Genomic DNA, 23,717 nt, shown 5'->3' on the forward strand with positions numbered 1-23,717 from the left:
CATCGTCTTAATTTTACTTTAAAAATGTTACTTTTAAAAAAAGTAGTCATATATCAGACTTAGAGTTAGAGATCAACTAGTTAAAACAGGAAACTAATCTCTTTTTATCATAAAAAGTCATGTAACAAGATCATTTTACAATCGCCATACTGACTCACCACGGGCAGTGTAGATCTGCCTTACCTTTGGAACAGTAGCACGTGTAATTGCAGTGTTGTTTACGAGGTTTATTTTTCTCTCTGACTACCATACCATGTAGAGCCTTCCTTATCAGAGCTGATCACACTGACGCCATTGACACCCAGTGACTCACATCTCAACCAAGAATACGGTTTTGACTTTAAACCATAGACTGTATGAAACAGCTTTAAACACAAGCTCTGACTTAATTGCATAGTAGTGTAGTTAACTCACATTTGTGTAGTAGAGGGAGGTTTCTCTTAAGGGTTGAAGTCCAACTTCTAACCTTACACAAAAGATAACTGGTAGTGAAATTGAGCTGGCAGTTTATAGATATTCCTTACATAAAGTATTGCCAGTGACTTATCTGCAACCATGCAAAAGATTGTTGTTGACCACAACAGAGATAAATAAAGCTTGTCATCCTACAATTTTAAAGACAGTTAATTTAATCTTTATTGCAGTGACAATTGTGAGATGCCCAGCAGTGTCTCCTCTGACTTACACAGGCCATGGTCCAAAGGCTGCACATAAATTCATTGCAACACTTACTGTATGACTGTGTTCAATATACTGTACATCAAGGCCATTTATTTAGTTGTTTAAAACCATTACATAAATGCACTTTTGTTGCTTTAAAATAGCATCAGAAGTGTATCAGAAAATAACTGCCATTGATTGTTCAGATCACACTGCTTCAGACGATTGTATTGCAAATTTCCCCAGCGGAAAATCAATCAATAAATAAATGGGATCATTGCTGCCAGATGATGACAGGACAAATATGAACATCTGCGTGAGTGATCGGTTTCTCTTCCTCTTCCTTTCGGTCACAGCCCTGTTCAAAGTCAAAGTGCCATAAAATCAATCTGTCTGTCGAAGGAGAGCTGCGTTTCCTCCTTCATATTGAGACGGATTCAAGAGAGCGTCAAGACAAACCGCAGTTCTACAGCAGGCTGAAAGAGTGGACATTAATGAAGATCAGTGATTAAAGGGCTGTTAGGTAGGCCTCTTAATTGTTTTGTGTATGTTACTTTACATGGTTTGGTTTTCTGTTACCTGTGTATATCTTAACCAAGTGGCATTGAGCACAACAGTGGGCTTTGTAATGAATACTGTTCAACCCGACCTTCAGTTTGAGTTGTTTATTATGCAGACAGGCCTAAAGTGTAGCTGAACAGAATTTGATGGAATCATGTTTGCCTTCTCTTTGACACTGTAACTCAAATGGATTTATTTTTGTAGTGAGTGGGAACGCTGTGAATCGGTGATGCTGAGAAAGGTAAGTTATGAGTATGGATTGTATTGATTTGAATGGTACTGCTTACCAGAAGGCACTGTATCAGCTGTTCCTGGATGTGGCGTCAAAATTCCACGTCATTCATTCAAAGATTACTGTAAACTGATAAAGGTAGTCCCATCATAAATGCTGTGCTCTGAAGGGCATTCAAACAAAAAAAATATGTTAGTGGATTTATTTATGTTTTTATTGTGCTATGTATTTTAAGGGGGAGTGGGTGTGGGTGGACTCAGACATCGGGGTACCCATCGGAGCGAGGGTCAAAGTAACCTCATCTGGTGAGCGGTTACTGGTGGACGATGATGGAAAGGTACACGCCCTTTGCTGGTTTAGATAAACATCAGAATTAAGTTGTTGAAGTGTGTTGTTCACATCATGAAAACAATTTCAGCCTGGGATCCACCTTTAATTTCTTACTTTGACCGCTCTCCAGAAGCATAGGCTGTCCCAGGAGCAGGAAGCCTCTCTCAGGATCATGCACCCCACGTCAGTGGAGGGTGTGGATGACATGATCAAACTGGGTGACATGACCGAGGCCGGCCTCCTCAGGAACCTGCTGCTCCGACACAAACAAGGCATCATCTACGTAAGGCCCATGTGTAACACACAAACTGTAGTCTACTTTTCAAAGTGAACAAGCTGCTACTGGGGTGAATGGATATGACGTTTTGAAAATGCAGTTTCACCTAAAATGTGTCTTAACCAAAGTGCTTGATTACTGAAAAGTGTAGAAATAATCACTGGATTGAAGTATGTTCTACATTTGTTAATTAAAGGGGTGGTTCTCAGAAATTACAAAACAACAAATGTTTTCCAAACTTGCCCTTGGCGGTAGCCTAGATTTAGCCATGCAGATTGGTTCATTTTAATTTAAGGATTTATCACAAGGAGTTATTGGTGTCAGATTTTTGCAGCCGTACAACCATTGAATGGGATTTTATCAGTGGTCAAAATGTGCTAATGTAAAAAGTGACATTTAAAAAACTAGATGGTAATATGTCTTTATAAAAAACAATAGAGGAATTCCTCTGAATAATGCACAATCCTTACTCTGGAACTCTTTCACTTTGTGCACCCAAGAGATCCTGTACTCACTTTATTTTCATGGTTTTGGCTTTTGGCCTTCATCAGGTAAAATGTATATACTTATAAACATAGCCGGGACTAAAAAACAAAATAATCCGAGGGTATTGGCAGCACCTTCCTGGCTGGAAGGTTAAGTAGTTGTTTTTTATTGTAAACAAAACCTCATACAGTGTGCTGTACAGTGTACTACCCATTTAAAGCAGGCTTGTGGATTTTCCTGGGACATTTTCTGGGAAATCTGTGAAATATGACATTTTACAACACTTTTAGCATCTCAAACAAAATTCCATTTACCTCCTATGTATTGGAATGGCTGCAAAAACCTCAGAGGCTAGTATCTCATAATCTTGGTAAATGAAAACTAAATTAACTGTCCTATAACCTAAATGTCTTACACAGCCATTTCTTCTGATTGCAGACCTACACAGGCTCTGTGCTGGTGGCAGTGAACCCATACCAGGATTTCCCTTTATATTCAGTTGACCAGGTGAGGCTGGTATTAACACTCGTACAATACTTATTTTCCCTTTATCATTTAACTTTGAATCTCTTTATCAAAGATTACAGAGTCGTGTTTCATGTGTGTATCCTGTTGTCCTCCAGGTGGGGTTGTACCATGGTCGAAAGCTGGGGGAACTCCCTCCGCACATCTACGCCATCGCTGAATCCTGCTACTGTAACATGATGCGTCATCTCAGGAACCAGTGCTGCATCATCAGGTCAGAATGAATCAATCACCTGTTAACTGTTGCCGATAGGCAGTCGAGAACAAAATAAGTGTCGTCAGGTATTACTTTTTACTTTTCTCTTGTATTTTCCTCAGCGGGGAATCAGGAGCAGGAAAGACAGAGAGCACTAAGCTGATCCTGCAGTACTTGGCAGCAGTCAGTGGTGCACTCTCTACACAGCAGATTGAACAGCAGATCCTGGAGTCTAACCCAATATTAGAAGGTACCACATCAGCACATCAGGACTTCACTTGTTCTGACATTCACTACTCAACAGACAAGCAACAACTGCCTGTTGAGACATAAAAATATAATAATCAGAGCTCAAGCGTCCGTGTTCTGTCCCATACAGCGTTTGGAAATGCAAAAACAATCCGCAATGACAACTCCAGTCGTTTTGGGAAATATTTAGAGATCTTCTTCAATAAGGACGGAGCAATTGAAGGTGCTCGCGTGGAGCAGTATCTTCTGGAGAAGTCTCGTGTCTGCCATCAGGCGAGTTAACTTTGCCAACTATATTTTACAAGGGGCAGATTTATAGACCTATAAAAGCAGGGCTGGTTAGATAAACATGCCATTATCTTGGGCAACCAACTCTCAGTGACCTGTAGAGAATAGACCATTCCATGTTGCCTGTCATCTCTGTTGCTTACTGTACTAAAGAGTAAAACTACATGAAGCCATGTCAAACGTTACCATCTCAATTCTTTGTGTTTATCTACACCCACTTGACAGAAACATGACACCTTTAACCCCATTTAGTGTATCCTTTTGTGACAACAATAGTTCATTTTTGCTCCACAACCTCAGGCCCTAGAGGAGAGGAATTACCACATATTTTACTGCATGCTGGCAGGAGTCACAGCAGAGGAGAAGAAAATCTTGAGCCTTGGAGATGCTGTGGAGTACACATTCCTTTCTAAGGTATTACAATAGCTATCTGCACCTCATTTTGCCACCTTAACCAAAACAAGTGACACATTGTGTACATACAGTAAATGATCTGAACCTTCTCTCTAATGTGCTGCAGGGCGGCCACACAATTAATGAAGGCAGAGATGACGCCAAAGACTTTAAGCGTATTCGTTCTGGGATGAAAATTCTGACCTTCTCAGAAAGCCAGTGTCAGGAAATCCTCAAGCTGCTGGCAGCCATATTGCACCTGGGAAACGTCTGCTTCCTAGGTATGTGTACGCAGTTTAATCTGAATGGTTTCACATTTTAGATAATTGTAGTTTAGTTTTGATCTTTTATTTATTTATTATAATATTATAATTTGATATGAGGAACTATGTTGATAAAACTGAGGGAGCGTACATTCAACATGGTACTGTAAATGTATGCTAAATTATGATTTAATAATGAAAGCAAATAAACACACAGTGAAGAGCTAGTACACAATGCAAATAGCAAAGACACAGTACAATAAGTAAGTGAATGTCCTGCAGTAAAATGTAAAGTGTGTAAAGTATCAAAAGTACAAAATTTGTTAAGTGCAAAATGGCCCACTGTCAGTGTTTTATTATCATCTACATCTTATGTTTTGAATCAGTATTAGTGTTGCATTTATGTGTTAACAGTGTTTCCTTTAGCTGGTTGAGGTGAAGCTCATTTTAATTTATAGTTTTGGGTAGATTGCAAAGCAATGCATTGTATTTTGACAGCTCATCACATGTTTTGTATATAATATGTTCATCTGCAAAGTAGCAGCTGTTTAATAAATGTGGTGGAGTAAAATGTATGACACTTCTCTCTGATATGTGATGGAGTCGACGTTTCAAGCAGTACTCAAGTTTGATTCTAGTATCGGGACCTTTGTTGCATGTCACTCTCCAACCATTTCCAGTCACCACTAGATGTGACTTTGTCTGCCTTTCCGAGACAATGACCTACTTTTTTTGGTGTTGTTGTTGTTACACTTGATTTTGTGATTCCACCAGCCAACACACAAAATAACTTGGAAACCAGCGACGTCAGCAAGTCAGAACACTTCAGCATAGCAGCATCAATACTGGAGGTGAGCTCTTTCATGTCTACACTCCTTTTTATTGACCTTTGAAACAACAAACAAACCTGTCGTTGAATCATCATTCTTCAGCATTAAATAGCAAAGTTCTTGTCTGTTTTCTTCAGGTCAAAAAGTCTTCCCTGGCGACAAGTTTGACTCATCGTTCCTTCATGACCAACAGAGAGAGAGTGACCAAACCCCTCAGCTCTGAACAGGCATCCAACTGTAGAGACGCCTTTGTCAAGGTAACTAAGCTGTGACGGTAAATCAGTGTCTTGTACTTCCTTATTGGATTCTGACCCTGGATGAAAGGAAAATTACCCTATAAATGTTACGTACTGCATTCTATAAGGAAATATCCAAATTAAGCAACATGATTTTAACCTTTGATTGCAGAGACAATACTCAAGTACTTAAGGACTTTTTTTAGCAACGCTCTCACGTTTTAAAGAGGAGGGTGCAAGCAGAGCTTTCAGATACAACATTTTTTGGGAAAGGGGGGATCTAGGGATTTTAACAAATAACCATCCAGTCACAAATACACTTCAGTGATTAATATTCCTCAGTTTAGTTTGACAGCTTATTCATGCTCAGAAGATCAAATTTAACTTTAATTTGTGGTCGATCGCTCAGGCAATCTACAATAAGCTGTTCATATGGATCGTTGAGAAAATCAACAGTGTCATCTATAAGAGGTTGACCAAAAACCCCAAATCCTTCCTGTCCATCGGCCTGCTTGATATCTTTGGCTTTGAGAACTTCCACACAAACAGGTCGGGACATTTCTTCACACACCTTTCAGGCTGAGCGTAGCAAAACTCTACGGTTACTCACAACTTAATACCATTCTGTCTTTTTACAGCTTTGAGCAGCTGTGCATTAATTTTGCCAATGAGAAGCTGCAGCAGTTCTTTGTGGGCCACATCTTCAAGCTGGAGCAGAAGGAGTACCTGAAAGAAGACATTGTGTGGAATAACATCAAATTTAGTGACAATCAGAACATCCTGGACATTCTGGCTATGAAACCCTGTAACCTGCTGGCTCTGATTGATGAAGAAAGCCATTTTCCAAAGGTGCTGGTGCTACACCGTGTTGCTTTTTAATTGATTCCCACACCAAACATTATTCAAGCTTTTACTGTAAATATCTGCCAGTTAAGCAAAATGTTTGACCTTGTTTTTAATTCAAAGTATTGTTCGGTGTGTCACAGGGCTCAGACTACACTATGCTGAACAAGATGAATGTGCAACACCGTGGCAACAAGACTTACATTGCCTCCAAAAATGAACATGACACACACTTTGGGATTCGCCACTTTGCAGGCGTGGTTTACTACGACTCCAAAGGTACGGAAGCATCCTGCACAAAAAGTCCAACTAAAGACTAAGGGCCTGCTGTGAGGTCCTCAGTATTGTTCTTTTTTTTATTAAGGGTTCTTGGAAAAGAACAGAGATGCCGTCAGTTTTGACATAATCAAGATGGTTGAAATGTCCACCAATAAGCTGCTTCGTCAGATATTTGAGAGTGAACATTCAACCAATGGACTAAAGATCAGTAACAACAAGAAGGTCATCATTACACCAAGGAGCTCTCTACGGGTAGATATGCACTACTACATACTGTATTTAATTCACTTATTTGATGGACATTTATTTGTGGTGTACATTGGGATACAGTGGGCATGCACTGATAGTGACACTGATCTGACAGTTACCACTGTATCGTTGACTACATCATCATTTTAATTTCCTTTCTTTCGCTCGTGCAGGCCCAGACTGACAACCGTAAACAAATGCCGACGCTGAGCGGTCAGTTTCGTCAGTCTCTGGACTCCCTCATGAAGGCTCTGTCTACGTGCCAGCCTTTCTTCATCCGCTGCTTCAAACCCAACAATGAAAAGCAGTCTAAGGTGAATGACACTAGAGCAGCTACTGCAGTAAAGATGGCCACAGTAACACACAATCAATGGTTGCCTTTTTTAAACAGAACCATTCCCTTGAGCTATTCTGTTAGATAAACAAATGAGATGAGAGTTGAGAAAAACGGCAGTGATGTTTGTGCTTACTAAAATTGCGACATTTCCCCTGAATCTTGTTTGCTAAAATAGTGAAGCTGTGTGTCCACCTCCCCCGTCTCCATTAGTTTTTTTTCCTTTAGCGTCACTGAAAAGGATATAATGAATGTTCCTATCTGCCTTTCAGCCATGCTACCATCTGCCCTTGCACTGGATAAACAATGATCTCTTCCTGTTTTGTGCCATATAGTAATTGAGAAAATTTCCAGGAAAATATACACAGATGATTGAAAGTGTTGGGGTAGTAAGTGGGTAGCTTCCATCTATCTCTTAAATTTTATTTCATCATTATTATTTATTCAGCCATTTTAGCAGCATGGTTGTAGGAATAAAAGTTCTGGGTCTGTTGGCCCGGGGCTTTAGTTTAGATTTAAACATTGCAAGAACTACTGGATGAATTAACAAGAAATTGTCTACAGACATTCGTAGTACTCATATAATGAATCCTAATGAATTTCTCAGTTCTCTGACTTTTCCTCTATGAGGTTGAATTGTATAATTATGACTGAAATACAACTGTTGGATGAATTGTCATGCAATTTGGTACACACATTAATGTCCCTCTCAGGATGAATTGTAATATTTTTGGTGATCCATTAACATTTGGTCTGAGTTGTTTGGTTTTATTACCAAATACCTGCTAAACTAATGACATATCTAGCCTCCGCTGTACTTTTCATTTAATGCTAATTACCAAAAATGTTATCATGCTAACACTAACTAAGATGGTGAACATGTTAAACATTATACCTGCTAAACATCAGCGTGTTAGAATTGTCATTGTGTGTAGGACCTATGCATATCTATGTAATTTTCTCTTACCTGAAAATAACATAAAAATAATCATGTTTGTGCTAACAAAACAGTGGACTTGATTGACTTTAATTTTACTGTTGCTGTGAAGGAAGACGACAAAAATGCTCTCGGGCTCACAACCACTTTAATGTCCTCTCCTTTAGACTTTTGACAGAGAGCTGTGTATGCGTCAGCTGAGATACTCCGGCATGATGGACACCATCCGGATCCGGAAGCTGGGATATCCAATTCGCCACACCTTTGCGGAATTTCTGAAGCGCTACAGGGTGCTCCTGACAACGACCGTCTGTGACCCCAAAACTGTTAGTCTTGATGTAGTTCTGTTGACAATCCTATGTAAAATCAAAGTCATATGTGGGAATTCTATAATCTTATTGCTAAATGTCACTCAGTTCAACACTGTACATGTCATTATAATGGCCACAAAGAAGGTTTACTTCTTTATCATTTTCCCCTCAAAGAAATTTGGGTTGTCATTAGTGTCTCTTCAGCATCTTTACTGTCTCTGCAGGAGACAGCTGCAGCCTGTTGTGAAGCCATCTGCCAGACAGTGATCGAAGGAGCGGACGAGTGGAAAATAGGCAGGACCAAGATCTTCCTGAGGGTGAAGAAATCTTATAATTTAATGTTGTAACACAGCTTATCTTAATTGTTTCAAACACAGCAGAAAATCGTGCAGATAAACAATAACAATATTAACTGGTAAAATAGTATCAGTATTACAAAGTAGTATCTGTCTGTTGACATTAATTTCTTTCCTACATTTGTGCATTGTTCTGTCATAACTGTATGCTGCATTTGATTCAATATAGTTACTTTTTCAGAAGATATGGATGACATAAACGTTATGGCATCTGATTGGAAGGATTTTCTGGACAAATCAGAAAGTAGAAATGTGTCTGTTTTTTACTTTACTTCAGGATGCCCATGATGCCGTCCTGGAACGACTAAGGGAACAAAAACTCAGCAGGATAGCTCTGGTGATCCAGAGGGTCATGCTGGGACACAAAGACAGGTGCAGCTTCTAAAAAAAAGTAAAAGGGGAAATGACATAGAGATTATGAATTTAGAAAATTGAATGAATCGCATGTTCAATACATTACCTTTGTTTATCTCAACAGGTCTGTGTATTACTATACTGTAGCTACAGATTGTTACAGTGTTATTTTATTGATATATGTGCTACCAGATCAAATAGGGTGTCAAAGAAAAAGACTTGTGTGGGGGATGAGGAATGTGTTTCTTTGTTTTGTTATTTACTTTTCTTCTTTTTGCAGAAAGTCTTTCCTGAGGAAGCGGAGGGCAGCTGTGGTGTTGCAGAAGAACTGGAGAGCTTACAGACAGGAGAAACTGCGAAGGAAGGTCTGATGCTTGAAAAGCTTTAATAGAACTCAGAGCTTGCAGCCAACATCATGCACTCTTTGATGTTGGCTATAACTCATCTCAAGTCCAGTGACCTTGTCCTTTGTTTCTATTTTTGCTCCACCCAGCTCCAGCACGGCTTTGAGCGGCTGGCATCAAAGATCCGCAGTCGGAAGCTGCAGTTAGAGTACCAAAGCCAGCGAGCAGCAGCTCTCACCATACAAAGCCAGGCATGTACTGTGTATATACTGTACATACAGTACATATACATGTATTTATATATTTAAGAGTAAATATTTAAATCCAATTAATTGGATTTTAATAAAATGCATAATATTATAACAGTGCAGCTTAAAGTATCCCTTCTGAGGGCCATTTGCAAGACAAAAACATGAATGAACCTTAGAGCATTAATAAGTATATTAAATAGGTATTTAATATAACAATAAATAACTGCTGATAAACTGTAGGTCCGTGGCTACAAGGCCAGGAAGGACTGGAAGCAGAAGAGAGAGGCAGTCATACTGCTGCAGGCTTACAGCAGAGGACTCCTGGCCAGAAGAAGAGCTCAAAAGATGAGGGGTGATGTAAGAGCTGAAAGCCTTGTAACTAGAAATAACACAATGAATGTCAAGAAATAAGTGTCTTATAATCAGACACCTTTTCACCCCCTCTTACTGTATCATCCCCCCCTCACACACACACACACACACACACACACACACACACACACACACACACACACACACACACAGGCCTCCCTTTTACACCTGGAGAAAGAGAAACGAGAGCAGATTGTTTTGGAGCTTAAGCAGCGTCTGAAGTTTATCGTCCGTTCTGAGCCAGCTAATGAGGAGCCTGAGCCAATCGTTGAACACGATTCAGAGGAGAGCGTGTCTGATCTCACGCCTCCTGTGGAAATGGTGGAACTGAAATTACCCGAATCCGATAATTTTCAGGTTAGCGGATATTTCAGTTATATAATCTAGTAATGTGACATTAATACATGTTATGCATTTTATCACAATTGTTTAATTAAGTAATCGATTACTGACTGCTTGTATTGTGACTGCTGAGCAGAGAAGGAGCGTGCCAGAGCCGGTGAAGGAAACCTCTGTTGAGTTCTCAGAGCTGGAAATCATCGCTCCAGCCTCAATCTCAACAACCCCCACCCCATCGCTGGAAGAGGACGAAGACGACGAGTTTGATGACGGCAGTGAAGAGTTTTCATTCTACAGGTTCAGCATCCTTAACTTCCAGAGCAACCACAGCCACACACATTTCAACCAGAGAATCAGGCAGCCTCTTTTGCCCCACGATGACGAGGGCGACATACTGGTGAGTGGACAGAGAGGAAAGAGAGGCAGCTCTCTTACTGCCAACTGCAGATGTATTCATCTTTTGCCAAAGCTCAGTCCCAATGTATCCTCTCATTTGTCCTCCAGGCATGTCTGACTGTATGGTGGATTATACTGCGTTTCATGGAGGACATGCCGGAACCAAAATCTATGGACGCGATATCTCAAGCGTCAAGCACCATTTTGCGTAATGTGCCTCAAAGGCAGGGCAGGAGGCTAAGTAGCCTGGTGGGACTGGATCAGGTAACATGTTTCTGCTGCTGTATATATTAATCAACTTCAATGTCAAACATCTAATTGTCTAACCTCTAATTATTATGTGTTTTTTGAATAGAAAATACTGAGGAAGCACAAGAAAAAGCTGGGAGGTGGAAACAGAAAAGCTTCTGTAATTCTTGAGGAGGTCAGCACTAATCTTGCTATGATGTTCATCACTCAATCATTATTTTTGTGTTGGCTCATTATGTACGTTTGATTGTTTGAATTGTTTAATTGTTCTTTTTGTTGTCATCATTACCAGCCAGAGAACATTACAGAGGATGAGGACATTTTGGTTGGAGAGGGTCCGACACTGGATCGGCCACTTACATCAGTGGAAAAACTACATATTATCATTGGATACGCTCTATCAAGACCAGACATAAGGTAAAGATGATATAACTGTTCACATTAGAAACAAATATAGATACATAGATATAATATACAATGGAGATACAGTGTGCAGCCTTTTAACATCTGAATTATGTTATTACAGTCTGTTTCTTTTCTTTACTGACATTTCAACCACCTTGTGAACTCCTAGAGGTTCTCTTGAATCTTGTTACACTAATTGTTCAGTTCTTATCTGCCTTGTTCATCACTGTTTTTTTTTCATGTTTCGTTGCCTGTGCAGGGATGAGATTTACTGCCAGATCTGTAAGCAGCTGGTGAACAACAAGAAAAGGAGGAGCCGTATGCAAGGCTGGATCCTTCTCTCCATCTGTCTCGGGATCTTTCCCCCAACAGACTTTTTCATGAAGGTCAGTCTGCAGCAAGTCATTCAGTAATGCAGCAGCTTGTAATATTTAATTTCAATTTCACGATATATTTTTTGCACTACAAGAACGTACATTTCTTACTTTTTTCTGTTTACCTTTTACAGTTTATTGCATCGCGTCACTTTAAATAAGAATACATATATATACTGTATATATATATATATATATATATATATATATGCACTGGGTTGATACAATCAAAGTAGTAAGATAAGATCAAAAACACTAGATAAACATCGTAAAATGTAGATAAAGAGTTAAATCATTACTATCCTCAAATAAAAACGTTATAAATGCTAAAGTTGAATATTGCAATAATGTTTCAAGGTTTGTTATTGGTCATGTGCACCACAATAACCGAAGTAGTGGTTGGAAATTAAAATCTTAGGCCTTGGGCAGTGTGGAGTTACGCCAAATCTGAATCTTTAGAAATAGAATGATATAGTGAATTTAGGTTGTCAGTATTGCAAATGATTAAGATATATATATAGAGGTATAAACAGTTTCTTACGTAAAGTGTATAAAGACAAAGTGATACTGCACCAAAAAAGTACAAAAACAGCTTTACTCACTGTATGTATGTCCTTATTGTCCTCTTCAACCTGAAATTTATGTATAGTTAATGCAACAGTCAAATATCCTGGTAATGCTCAGATAGTTTACTTTGCTATAATTTTCATTCTCCGTGTTCTATTCTACTCTGTTCCACAGTATTTGGAGAATTTTGTCCGCAGGGAACGAAGTGGTTACGGAGAATACTGTACTGAGCGCCTGTGTCGGACAATAGCCAACGGAGAAAGAAAAGAGTTGCCCTGTTGGCTCGAGCAACAGGTAGAAACACTGAATCCCATTTTTGTCAAGTAGTTGTGGTGACCTTTTTTTTCTTGGCAAGGCTAATTGTTGGAAACAAAAGAGCAGCACGCCTAGCATCAATCGCCTAGGAAATTTCCAAATTATTGGATAATCTTGTTGAATTTCAATCCAGTCTCATCTAACTACTGACAGGCTGCCAAATCTAAGGAGCCCATAAATGTGTCTGTGACTCTACTGGACGGCCGCACTATCAGTGTACATCTGGACTCGGCCTCCACCTCTGCTGAAGTCTGTCAAGCTGTTGCTGACAAGATTGATCTTCGAGACATGTATGGATTCTCCCTGTACATCAGTCTCTATGAAAAGGTTTGCTTTACTTCCTTTTCTCTTGTCTTATCATATTTATTCTGCCCTTACCCACCTTATACTGTCAATCAAGTTTCTGAATGTTTAATAAGTGCTGAATTCCAGTACAAAGATTGTACAGGAACCATACTCACTCAAACCTTGTTGGTCTTTTGTCTCCAGATGTGGTCTCTGGGCAGCTGTGGGAAGCATGTGTTGGACGCAGTGTCCCAGTGCGAGCAGGAGATGAGGAGGCAGGGCAAAGAGGAGAAGGATGCCCCCTGGCAGCTCTACATCCGCAAGGAACTGTTCACACCCTGGCATGACTGCTCAGTTGACCCAGTCAGCACAGATCTGATCTACAGACAGGTCATCAAGGGAATCAAGTCTGGAGAGTACATCAGTGACAAGGTGAGGCTCAGGAGTGAGAGGATTTTGTTTACTTTTAAATATGCGTTATTAATTTATTCCTGATGTGAAGCTAAGAGACAAATGTGACAATGTCTGTTTGTTGCAGGTGGAGTTTTTCTGTCATAGATGTTAATTTAATATTGAAAAAAGACAAAAAATGTTTTCCTTAGTTACCCTCACTCCGACCTTTTTTTATATGGTGATGTTGCAGTACTTTAACAGGCTAATTACAATTACCCCTTGATGTGATGTCACACTAGAAGCAAATAACGAAATATAGGTTAGCATCCCTCTAGATGTGTTCTTGGCTCTTGTTGACCAGGTTGGTTAAAGCCAGGAAAACTGTCTGCTGATTTGAATAGCAGCTCATGTGTAATGAGTTTTGCATTTTGAAACGTAAAGTTGCTATATTCAACTTTTTGTTTTAGCGTCTTTCAGCTCATTATTTTGGTTTTACATCTCGCAACTTCACTGTTTTGGTTCACTCTGACAGTGTTGTTTTCAGCAGTAACAGGGGGTCTGTACGCTACCTTCCCAGCACCAAACGGCAGACAGAGTAAGCAACTAGTTGGTGAACATAGTAGAGCATTTAACAGCTAAAAAACCAAATACTTCCCTCAGGAGTTGGTGGAGACCAAAGCAGAGCTAGATGGAAAGTGAATACTAGACCTATCTGCTAGATGTGTACATAAGCAACGTGCTAACATTTGCTAACATTGTGATGATATGTGAGTGGTGTGTTTGCGGAATATTTCCACTGCAGCCAATGGTAAAAAAAAAAAAAAAAAAAAGTTCTGGAGTTTTATAATGTGTAACATTCCCCATTTTGCCAATGTCAAAATACAGCAATAATAAATACCAATGGTATTTAGAATCTTAAAGAGACCAGAGTTGAGATCCTTTACAACTTTCTTATAGTAGATATTGATGTTTTTAGTCAACACCTTTCCTATTGCTTCAGCATGTTAAATGATATCAATGTGCAATACAAAATAAGCAACAACAACAAAAATAACCACTTGTGTAAACTGTATCCAATAAAAATGTATTGATTTCTCAGGAGGATGATTACGTCCAGTTGGCAGCAAAGCACTATTACATCCAGTTTGGCTCTGCATACAACAAAGACCATGTCCAAAACGTGGTTGAGGAGTGCATTGCCACCACACTTATTGAGAACAAATCTATGACAAAGTGGATTCAACTCATCAGTGAAGCACACTTAAAGGTAAAGTGCATGCAGTCAAACAAAAGGAAAAAAGAAGATTCTGTAGTGGAGCCTGAAACAAATGAGTGTATGCCATGTGCAGTGTTCTGTATGATTTTTTTCCCCCAGTTTTATTTATTTTGAGTTTTATTTCCTTATCACATTGGCACAATAAAGGTGAGTCACTTCAGGATAAACTTTACATCCTGATTCTACAGGGGCCCTATGTCAATGGAAAGCAGAAAACAGACAGTGTAAAAGGAGAGCTGGTCAACAGCGCCCAACACATGTGGCCTCTGCACTTCTCTAAGTTTTTTGAAGCTACAATGACGTCAGGTTAGTCAACATACAGCTTATATTACACACATTATTAAACATGCAATATTACAACACCGGGGGAGATCATGATATTATTCCATATGTATTTGTGCCTTTGGATATATTGTTTATAAAAATAAAAAATAAAAGTCAACTTAAGGGGGAAAGAACATATTCCTATTGCAACTGGTCTTATTGCAGATGACAGTCACCATTTAATGTAATTAATGAGTGAAATATGAATAATTTCACACACTTTCCTATATTCCTGTAAATTACTCATTCATAATATTCCTCCATATTGCTGAGCATCTCCACTGGACTTTAATTACCAGTTGCAATTTGGCAGATGACTTACAATCCTGCTTCTGGAACATTTGCTTTAACATATCTGCCCACAGGACCTCCTTTGCCTAAAAGCAGGTTTGTTGTGGCTGTAAACTGGAATGGCATCGTCTTCATGGATGGAAGAGACAGGAGACTCCTTGAGCTTTCCTACCTAGAGGTTAAGGACATGCGCATGATCAGGTAAAGACAAAAAAAAATGTATTTCTTCCAATATAGTCATTTGTTTGAATTTTCTCCCTTGCAAAACAATTTAACTGAGTTTCAAAAAGTATCAAACAAATAAAACTGATTTTTGTAACATGTCCAGTGACAGCCATGTCAGTGCTCAGTCAGTAAATTTGGCCACAGTCAAAGGAGAGTTTGTGCTGATGTCTGAGGAAGCTGTGGACATGGCTGCAGTTATAGAGAAAAACCTGGAAGGACTGAGACAGCGCTCAGTGTATGCACTGGCTCAGCATGATGCCAGTGAACCAGGTAAGAGTCTCCAATGTGGACAGTATAATAGTAGCGCTCAAACACAATTGTAAAGACTATTTAATCCCTTACATGCACAAATGACGCATGCCTCTCTTCTACAGATGACCCCACATTCTTGGTTTGTAAACGAGGGGACCTGCTGTTGATAGAGAAAGATGAAGAAAGTTCTTTGGATAAGAACTTGATCAAAGCAACCAACAATCAGACCAGCGCCACCGGTGTGGTCCACAAGAATACAGTGCAGTTTCTGCCAACTCTAGAGAAGCCCACTAGCGATTTGCTGGTAAAGTTACCTTTACATGTCGTATTTTTTAGTCATTTTTTATTGCAGCATCAGTATATTTCAGCATGTTTAAACATACACTCTAAACAAAAAGGACATTAGAATATAAGTCAATATAAAGAATTTTAAGGCCAGACACGGCAGTCAAAAACAACGTGTATTCATGCAGTGGTCAATTTTGAGATTTGTGGCTATTTTGTTTCCATAACACGTCTTCTTTCAGACTAGTGGTAAGAAAATGACCCAAAATACACATGTAGCTGTTTATTTTACTACACGTTGCCTATTTGCATCTATCTAAGGATTTAATTAGATACTGTGTCTATAAATAGTGGTTTCCAATAAACAAAATGGAATTTTAAAATACATATCTTCAAAGAAATCTCCACTTCAGCAGCACTTACTGTACATACACCAAACTTTCCAGTTTCATACTTATCTATATTCTTATGGTCATCCATGGCCAGATTTCTACACGTTAAACCTTAAACATTTGAAATAGATTTATTTGTTTTGTTTGCTGTTGACAGTATTTGTTTTGATTTATGGAGTAATACAATGATATATCCAAAATCCCCTCTGTAGAAATCTTTGACTCTATAAAGACAATTGTTGTTAGTATTTACATCATATAACAATGTGTCAAAAACTAAAGAGGCAAATATGCAAATGTACAACAATAGACACCTTGGGCATAAGCAGTAATTTACTTCATTCAAATCTACATGCACTGTACATGTACAGACATGAAAATTGTGTATAGGTGAGCTTTCAGGTGTATACATGCAGAAATGCTTCCATGAGTATGACGGTTCATATGAGTGCCTCCTTGTGGTGTGACTAATGTACTGCTTCTGATTCATCAGGAACTGATCAGCCCAGGCCAAAGGAAACTTTCAGTAGTACAAAACATCCCACAAAGAAACGTAACAGTGGCGCCTGTCTCTTTAAAAGAATTTGCACTTGAGAACTTCAGGTATTGATATCACATGAATCCGTTTATAAATTGGCACTTTTCAAATATTCGTCTAACAAAAAGTCAGACATCTTAACAACTTGTTTAAACGTTTGTATGAGTGCCAAGCTTTTTTTAAGTATTGCAAAAATCAAAAAAACTGATGAAGTAAACAGGACTATTTCTGTGATGTGCTCGCACTTTTTCCTCCCTGTCGCAGGACTGCAGGTCCTGTCGGTCGACATGGTGCGTCCAAAGGGGTGAGCAGGGAGAAGCTGTGGGCTTGTTCAAGAGAACCTCTCAAACAGCCGCTGATGAGGAACCTGGTCCGCAACTCTGACCTCAGCAGCCTGGCCTGCAACGCTTTCACTGATATCCTTGAAACTAATGCTGCCCTGTTGCAGATGAGGGAAGGTTTGGACGCTGTTTCACTCACATTCCTGTTTCAGGAACAGCTGTAACATTAGAGAATGTTGAAACACTTTAATGTGTTAAAACCTCAAGATTTTAAACCTGGTTCAGGGGATTTTACAATTTGTATTCTGTTGCTTTCTGTAGGTCGTTTTGCCAGTTCCACTATAGGTTTAATATAATAATATTTTATTGTATGTGATACATACCCTAGTCTATTTTAATTTGTGTCCATGTAAATCCTTAACCTTGGCTGCTACCTATCCTGAAGTACATGGGCGACTACCCCATCAAACATGCTCGCAGTCCTTTAGAGCTGACTGACCAGATCTTTGGTCCAGCTACCCAGCATGAAGCTCTGCAGGACGAGATCTACTGCCAAATTATGAGACAGATGACCAACAACAGCAACAGGTGCTCCCTCTGTGTTTACTTCTGTATGTTTAAGTATTCACACACAATCAAGAGGAAACACATCCAATCCTCCATGGTTTTTTTTTCCCTTTTCTTGCTCTTGCTCTCCCTAACTATCAGGCTGAGTGTGGAACGTGGGTGGCAGCTCATGTGGCTGTGTACAGGCTTGTTCCCGCCCAGTCCGGATTTAATGAGACACACACAGAGCTTCCTGCAGTCGCGGTGTAGAGAACAGCTGGCTTATGACTGCCTGCAGAGGCTGCATTCAATGCGCAGGTCAGACTGGAGTTTGAAACAGAAATGAGAAATAATAGATCACACACAAGAGGAGAACAACGTCCTGTACAAAGGGTTGGTTACTGGTAGTTAGGTCAAGAATGCAGAATGTATAAATCATGACTGATTTGAAAAACTGGTTGTCTTAATTAGGTAATAATGATGCTTTTAAACTGACAGTAAATTTTCATAAAATGTATATTTTAGTCAATGTTAAATTTATATTATTTTAAAGTTAAAAAAGAATAGAAGAAATTGATTAAGCAGATGACAAGATATTTTTAATTTACTCCCTAGTGTGGGTTAAGTTGAAAAAAAAAAAAACTTGGCTGTGTCTTTCAGGGTTATCTTTTAAAACCACAATATATTATACAGCTATTTTCACAAGTTGAGTTGTACTTCTTATGACGAGTAAACTACACTTTACGTGTAAAATTGGTGGAATGCCCCTTTAAGTTGAAATATTCTTGCAAAGGACAGTAATTAGAGCAATTTTTCACCTATACTGCTATGATTTAAATCATTTTGGCAAATGTTTTCTTCCATAGAAATAAACAAGAAAGTGGTTGTTAAGGGGTCAAAGAGATTTACTGAAAAGGGAGTGTGCAGATGGAAATGTGCTGTCTACGTCCTTTATTTACTCCTGTCAGTTCATGAGTTCATAAGTTCATAAGCAATCTAAATCATCACTCCACACAAGCAAATCACAAGCACATTCACCAATAAAATGGAAAATATTTCTCAGCCACGTTATTGTTGCATGGTTCAATTTAAGTATACTGGCTATGCATGTGTTGTGTGTGTGTGTTCAATATATTTATCTGAGTGCTTTGTACCCGCAGTAAGAAGCCCAGGACGCTTCCCTCCCATTTGGCAGAAGTGGACGCCATCCAACAGAACAGCACCCAGATCTTCCATAAAGTCCACTTCCCAAATGACACAAGTGATGTAAGACACAACACTCCAGACACTGAGATGAGCTGTCCATTAGCGTGCACTTTATCAGTTGATCAGGACATTGATATAAACTATTCATTATTAAAAGGAAGTTGGAACTTGCCTTAATTTCTGTCAGTTCTTGGCTATTCCTGTATCATTGGTATCCATGCTTCATAAGAAAACAAAAGAGCAAAGAACTTCCTTTTTTTAAATTTAGATATCAGTGAAAGTTTCTATACTTACTGATATGGCTTTTTGTTCAGATACTGGAGGTGAAATCGACAACCACAATCAAAGACCTGTGCTGCAGTATCGCCTCTAAGCTCAAACTGACCTCAGCTGACGGATATGGCCTGTACCTAAAAACCGCAAACAAGGTGGGGTTTGGTAATAGTCCATAGCCATTTATTACATTGTAATGGGACAGAAAAGATGAAGATTTAATTAGATATATTGATTCTTATATAGTTTAGGGTGACATTTGTGTGGTTTGGTTTATATTGATGATGTGACTGTGTAAAAACTCTTTTTTACATAAAAGAATTGAGACAGTGAGGTCATAAATCTTTGTTTACACATTCTGACTGGAAAAACCAAGATTGTACTATTACCCTGTTCAACATAATGATGTTATTCTGTTGTTAATTATAGGTCACAAGCTTGGAGGAGCAAAAGTATCTTTTTGACAGTTTAAGGCAGTCTTCAGAGATTCCTAAGAAAGGAAAAAGAGCAAAGGAAGGTAATGCGTCATACTGACGACTTCAGGTTTGATAGTCAGGAATTCTCCATATTTATAATTGGGCTTTGTTTCCCAGGCAACCAGGCCAACGTGCCCTACCTGGTGATCTTTAAGAGGAAGCTCTGGTTCAATGTGAGCCCAGGGAAAGACCTGGTTGCAGACATCACTTTCCATTTCCCACAGGTATTCAATTGAAACACACTCTTCATTCTGCTGGCTTTTACTCAAATGCAGAATTGTCACGACACATTACCTCTTTTTATCTCCATATAGGAGCTACCTAGGTACCTCCGTGGATACCACAATTGCACCAAAGAGGAGATGATTAACCTGGGTGGGCTGCTCTTCAGAGCCAAAGTAGATTCAGACAGGTCGCAGTTTGTCATGATCCCCAGAATGCTGAAGGAGTTGGTTCCTGCTGACCAGTTAAAAATCATGTCCCCTGAAGAATGGAAGAAGGTAAAGGAAGGAATGAACAGTGACAGGGCAGAAATCTATGACATTTTAATTCCTCATGTAAAATAAATAGGATCTTACCAGGTGAGAGCTAACTTTAAGTATATGAGTGCGTCCAGGCTGAGGGATATCCACTGAGTTGTTCTCTCTATGCTTTTTGTTCTACTTGCAGCACATCATCTCTGCTTATGAAAAGCAGAGTGGCAGCACTTTGCAGGAGGCCAAAGTTGCCTTCTTGAAAGGCATTTCGGGCTGGCCAACTTTCGGCTGTGCCTTTTTTGAAGTTAAAGTGAGTCGCCAGGTTTAAGTGACTAAAGTTGGCAGACTACATTCTGAGGAAACTGTTTTGTCACATTGTGATTTCATTTGCATTTGACTTTTCAGCAAACGTGTGAACCTAGCTACCCAAATACAGTTTTGATCATCATCAGCAAGCAAGGTGTCAGCTTATCAGACCCAAGTACAAAGGTAAGTCTCAAATGATATTTTTTGATATGTATCCTCTTCCATAATAAATATATGTTCTATCTTGTCATTTTGTGTGGTAGTATTTTATTTCACTATATTTTGCAGTTTGTGATATTTTTGTGCTAACCTAGTTGGGTTTGTCTATGTTGGTGACAACCCATCACATCTTAATGTATCTTAATCATACTGTAATCCTTTTAGGAGCTGCTGGTCATGCACCCTTTCAGTCGCATCACAGAGTACCACAGCGTAGATGGCTACTTCGAGATGACCATCGGCACCCTGGTGAGGGGCAACGTCTTTGTCTGTGAAACCCCTCAGGTGAGCTGCTGTTTATTGTAAAAATTAAATTTCATAATGTCCAAATTTTTTTCACGCAAGCCAGGACACATAATTCTATGTTTTCATTTGCCCATGAATAGTGATTTTGAAAGGAAACACTTTCTGACAAATACTTCCATTTCCTACCTTTTCAGGCCGACACAATGGAGGACCTTCTCAGATCCTATGTCACCATGTACGAGAGGCAGACAAAGATCTTTCAGACAAGGAATACCATGTTTTCCTGAAGCTTTAAGGGCAAAAGAATAAACTGAGCCGCTGTGATTTATATGCACTCTTGATCAATATACTGTATGTATTTGTGTACTTTAAAGGGCACATTTGTCCTCAATACAGATTGCTTCTAAACAAGATAGAGCTATTAAAATGTAAGTGTCACATTGTCACGTGTCGTAAATTTAGTGGTATCAACATTTAACATGTCCACCATTGAGTCATGTATCTTAAGATATTTAACAGTGTTTTATCAGTAACTATTGCAGTTACAGAGGAACGAATACATGTTCTTGCTCCTACTTCATTTAGCTACAGTAGATTAAGTTAATTTGATGTTTTCATGCATTCTATTGTCCAGAATTACCTCTATTTTCACAAATACTGGTTTGTATTATACATTTAAAGTTTCATCACTTTCATTTTTTTCATCCTTTAGTCTCATTTGTTCCTCTTTTTTCTTTACAATGATGCCCCCCATTTATGATTTCATTAAGAAACATGAAACAATGTTAACAAACCATTATACTTTGTTTTTTGTGGACATCCAGTTTTCTGAACACTGTACACGTATAGCATAAAAGAAATCAGATATTATATGAAATGTGTGTTGAAAAAAAAATTGATCTAAGAAGCCTGGGTCTAAAAGTTGCCAGTGTGAAACAGGGCTAACAGAATGTGCATTGCAGCAAGCAGCTACATCATGCTAGAGTTTTTACATTAGTTACATGTCCAACTGACCCTTGACCAAAGGCTGGTAGAAGTGCAGTGTGAATCATAAATCCCAGCTTAGTTTAACCCTGGGTTAAGAGAATGCAGTGTGAAAAATTTAAAATAATGTACGTACATATTTATTTGCATACATTTTTTAAACAGAAATAATGGGGTCTGTGCTGTATATTTGGTGTCTACACAATATATTATGTACTAAAATACAATGAGCACAAATTGTGATGACAACTAACATTAGAGACATGATTAACCAATTGGCGTGTTCTTTAACACAGGTTTGTTTCTCTAATGTGTGCTGTTGGGCCGTGGATGTTGGGTAATTGTGATATGTGTGTGTACTGTGAATGAATTTTCCATTGAATGGGGAGTTTCTTACAGCCCAGGCAATATGGCTTGTGCCAAACTAAATGTTGTGCCTATATTTAATGGAGTGTTGTTCAGGGAAATGGAGCAGCCAACATTACAAGTATATACCCTATGGAGCGTAAGTCATTTTCACAGCAGACATGTACCATTTTACACAGGTGTAATTGACAACTATTATGGCATGCATTAAATTCTGATGTGCCACTTCCAGGTTCAAAGGCTCTGGTTCTGGGCATACTTACAGGGCTTACTTGAACAAGTAAATGAAATGAAGAAGGAATGAATGTGATTTGTTGCAACTGGACTTTCACAGGTCAAACTATTTGCTGTGAAGAAGGCCTATTATGGGAGTTTAGAGTCAGGGGGTATCAAAGTACTATAAATACTGAATAATATGGGAGCATTTTTAGTATGAAACTTATAGGTAATGTTTTCAGTTGCACATTGGAGAGTTATAATCCTGTTTTGACCTTTTGAAGAAGACCTAGAGAGAAAGCAGTTATACATGTCACTACAGAGAACTTGTTGATATCATCTGAACTGCGTTAGCTGAGGTCAGTAAATGTCTTAATGCTTTATCATAATTATCAATTGTTTGATTATAATCTAAATTCACCAAATTTCAATTACCTAAATAATTCATACCACCCATCACAATAAGAGGAAAACATGGCTATTGTAAAAAAAATGTATACAGCATGGATAAATGTTGAGAAAAGCATCTCTTTTTCTTAAAAAATCCATAACTGCTTAGTGCACAATGTGCAAAAATGGCGAAGATTATTTTCTGACACCTGGGAAATACAGTTGAAACAATTTCAACAGAAAACATGGTTTCAGTTATTGTTTATTTCATTTCTGAAGCTTAAAGAGTTAGATTATTCTTAACTGAATGCTGATTTAATGCTTTCTATTAAAAAAAGCGGTGTATAGACAATTATGAAACACCATACCTTGTTTAAATGTACAATTACTTCTTTAACACTTTACTTTGTATTTTACTAAACTTTTATTATTATTTGAAGGGATATCATTGTTGTAGGCCAGTTGTATGTAGGCAGTTTTCAAAATGTCAGCAGCACTCACAATTTCCCATTAGAAATTTGAAACTCCTGGAATGTCCTGACTGCTGCTTGAGTATCAGTCCCCCGTCCCCCTTTTCCTCATAGCACAACTCCAATTTCATTCCTGAAATGGCATCCCTCTATGCATGTGTGTGTTGTGTATCGCATAGTAGTGTAATGTGGTAGTGTAA

General features: G+C 38.8%; 1 protein-coding gene across 2 annotated transcripts; it reads left to right on the forward strand.

Annotated features, from left to right (window-relative positions):
- The first annotated feature begins 1,030 nt into the window (after positions 1–1,030).
- Positions 1,031–21,833, forward strand: LOC116698750 (unconventional myosin-VIIb). 2 transcript variants are annotated; one of them, XM_032530871.1, is made up of 50 exons: positions 1,031–1,183; positions 1,426–1,462; positions 1,689–1,790; positions 1,914–2,066; positions 2,985–3,053; positions 3,170–3,285; positions 3,390–3,517; positions 3,647–3,789; positions 4,105–4,218; positions 4,325–4,478; positions 5,235–5,311; positions 5,428–5,547; positions 5,936–6,075; positions 6,165–6,375; positions 6,513–6,648; positions 6,734–6,900; positions 7,071–7,211; positions 8,336–8,494; positions 8,704–8,796; positions 9,113–9,207; positions 9,470–9,554; positions 9,683–9,784; positions 10,025–10,141; positions 10,310–10,513; positions 10,632–10,892; positions 11,000–11,155; positions 11,247–11,315; positions 11,433–11,557; positions 11,805–11,931; positions 12,661–12,780; positions 12,955–13,128; positions 13,291–13,518; positions 14,579–14,746; positions 14,944–15,061; positions 15,445–15,571; positions 15,699–15,865; positions 15,970–16,151; positions 17,018–17,127; positions 17,327–17,478; positions 17,778–17,931; positions 18,052–18,207; positions 19,050–19,155; positions 19,410–19,523; positions 19,798–19,885; positions 19,962–20,068; positions 20,159–20,344; positions 20,514–20,630; positions 20,726–20,809; positions 21,011–21,130; positions 21,286–21,833. In XM_032530871.1, exons 2-50 carry the CDS (start codon positions 1,451–1,453, stop codon positions 21,376–21,378), a joined length of 6,447 nt encoding a protein of 2,148 aa, XP_032386762.1. In that variant the 5' UTR covers positions 1,031–1,183; positions 1,426–1,450; the 3' UTR covers positions 21,379–21,833. The 2 variants fall into 2 exon arrangements, with proteins under 2 accessions (XP_032386762.1, XP_032386763.1); XM_032530872.1 differs by having other exon boundaries at positions 10,635–10,892.
- The last annotated feature ends 1,884 nt before the right edge of the window (positions 21,834–23,717 follow it).

This window comes from Etheostoma spectabile, chromosome 12, assembly GCF_008692095.1.
Source record: "Etheostoma spectabile isolate EspeVRDwgs_2016 chromosome 12, UIUC_Espe_1.0, whole genome shotgun sequence".
NCBI lineage: Eukaryota > Metazoa > Chordata > Actinopteri > Perciformes > Percidae > Etheostoma > Etheostoma spectabile.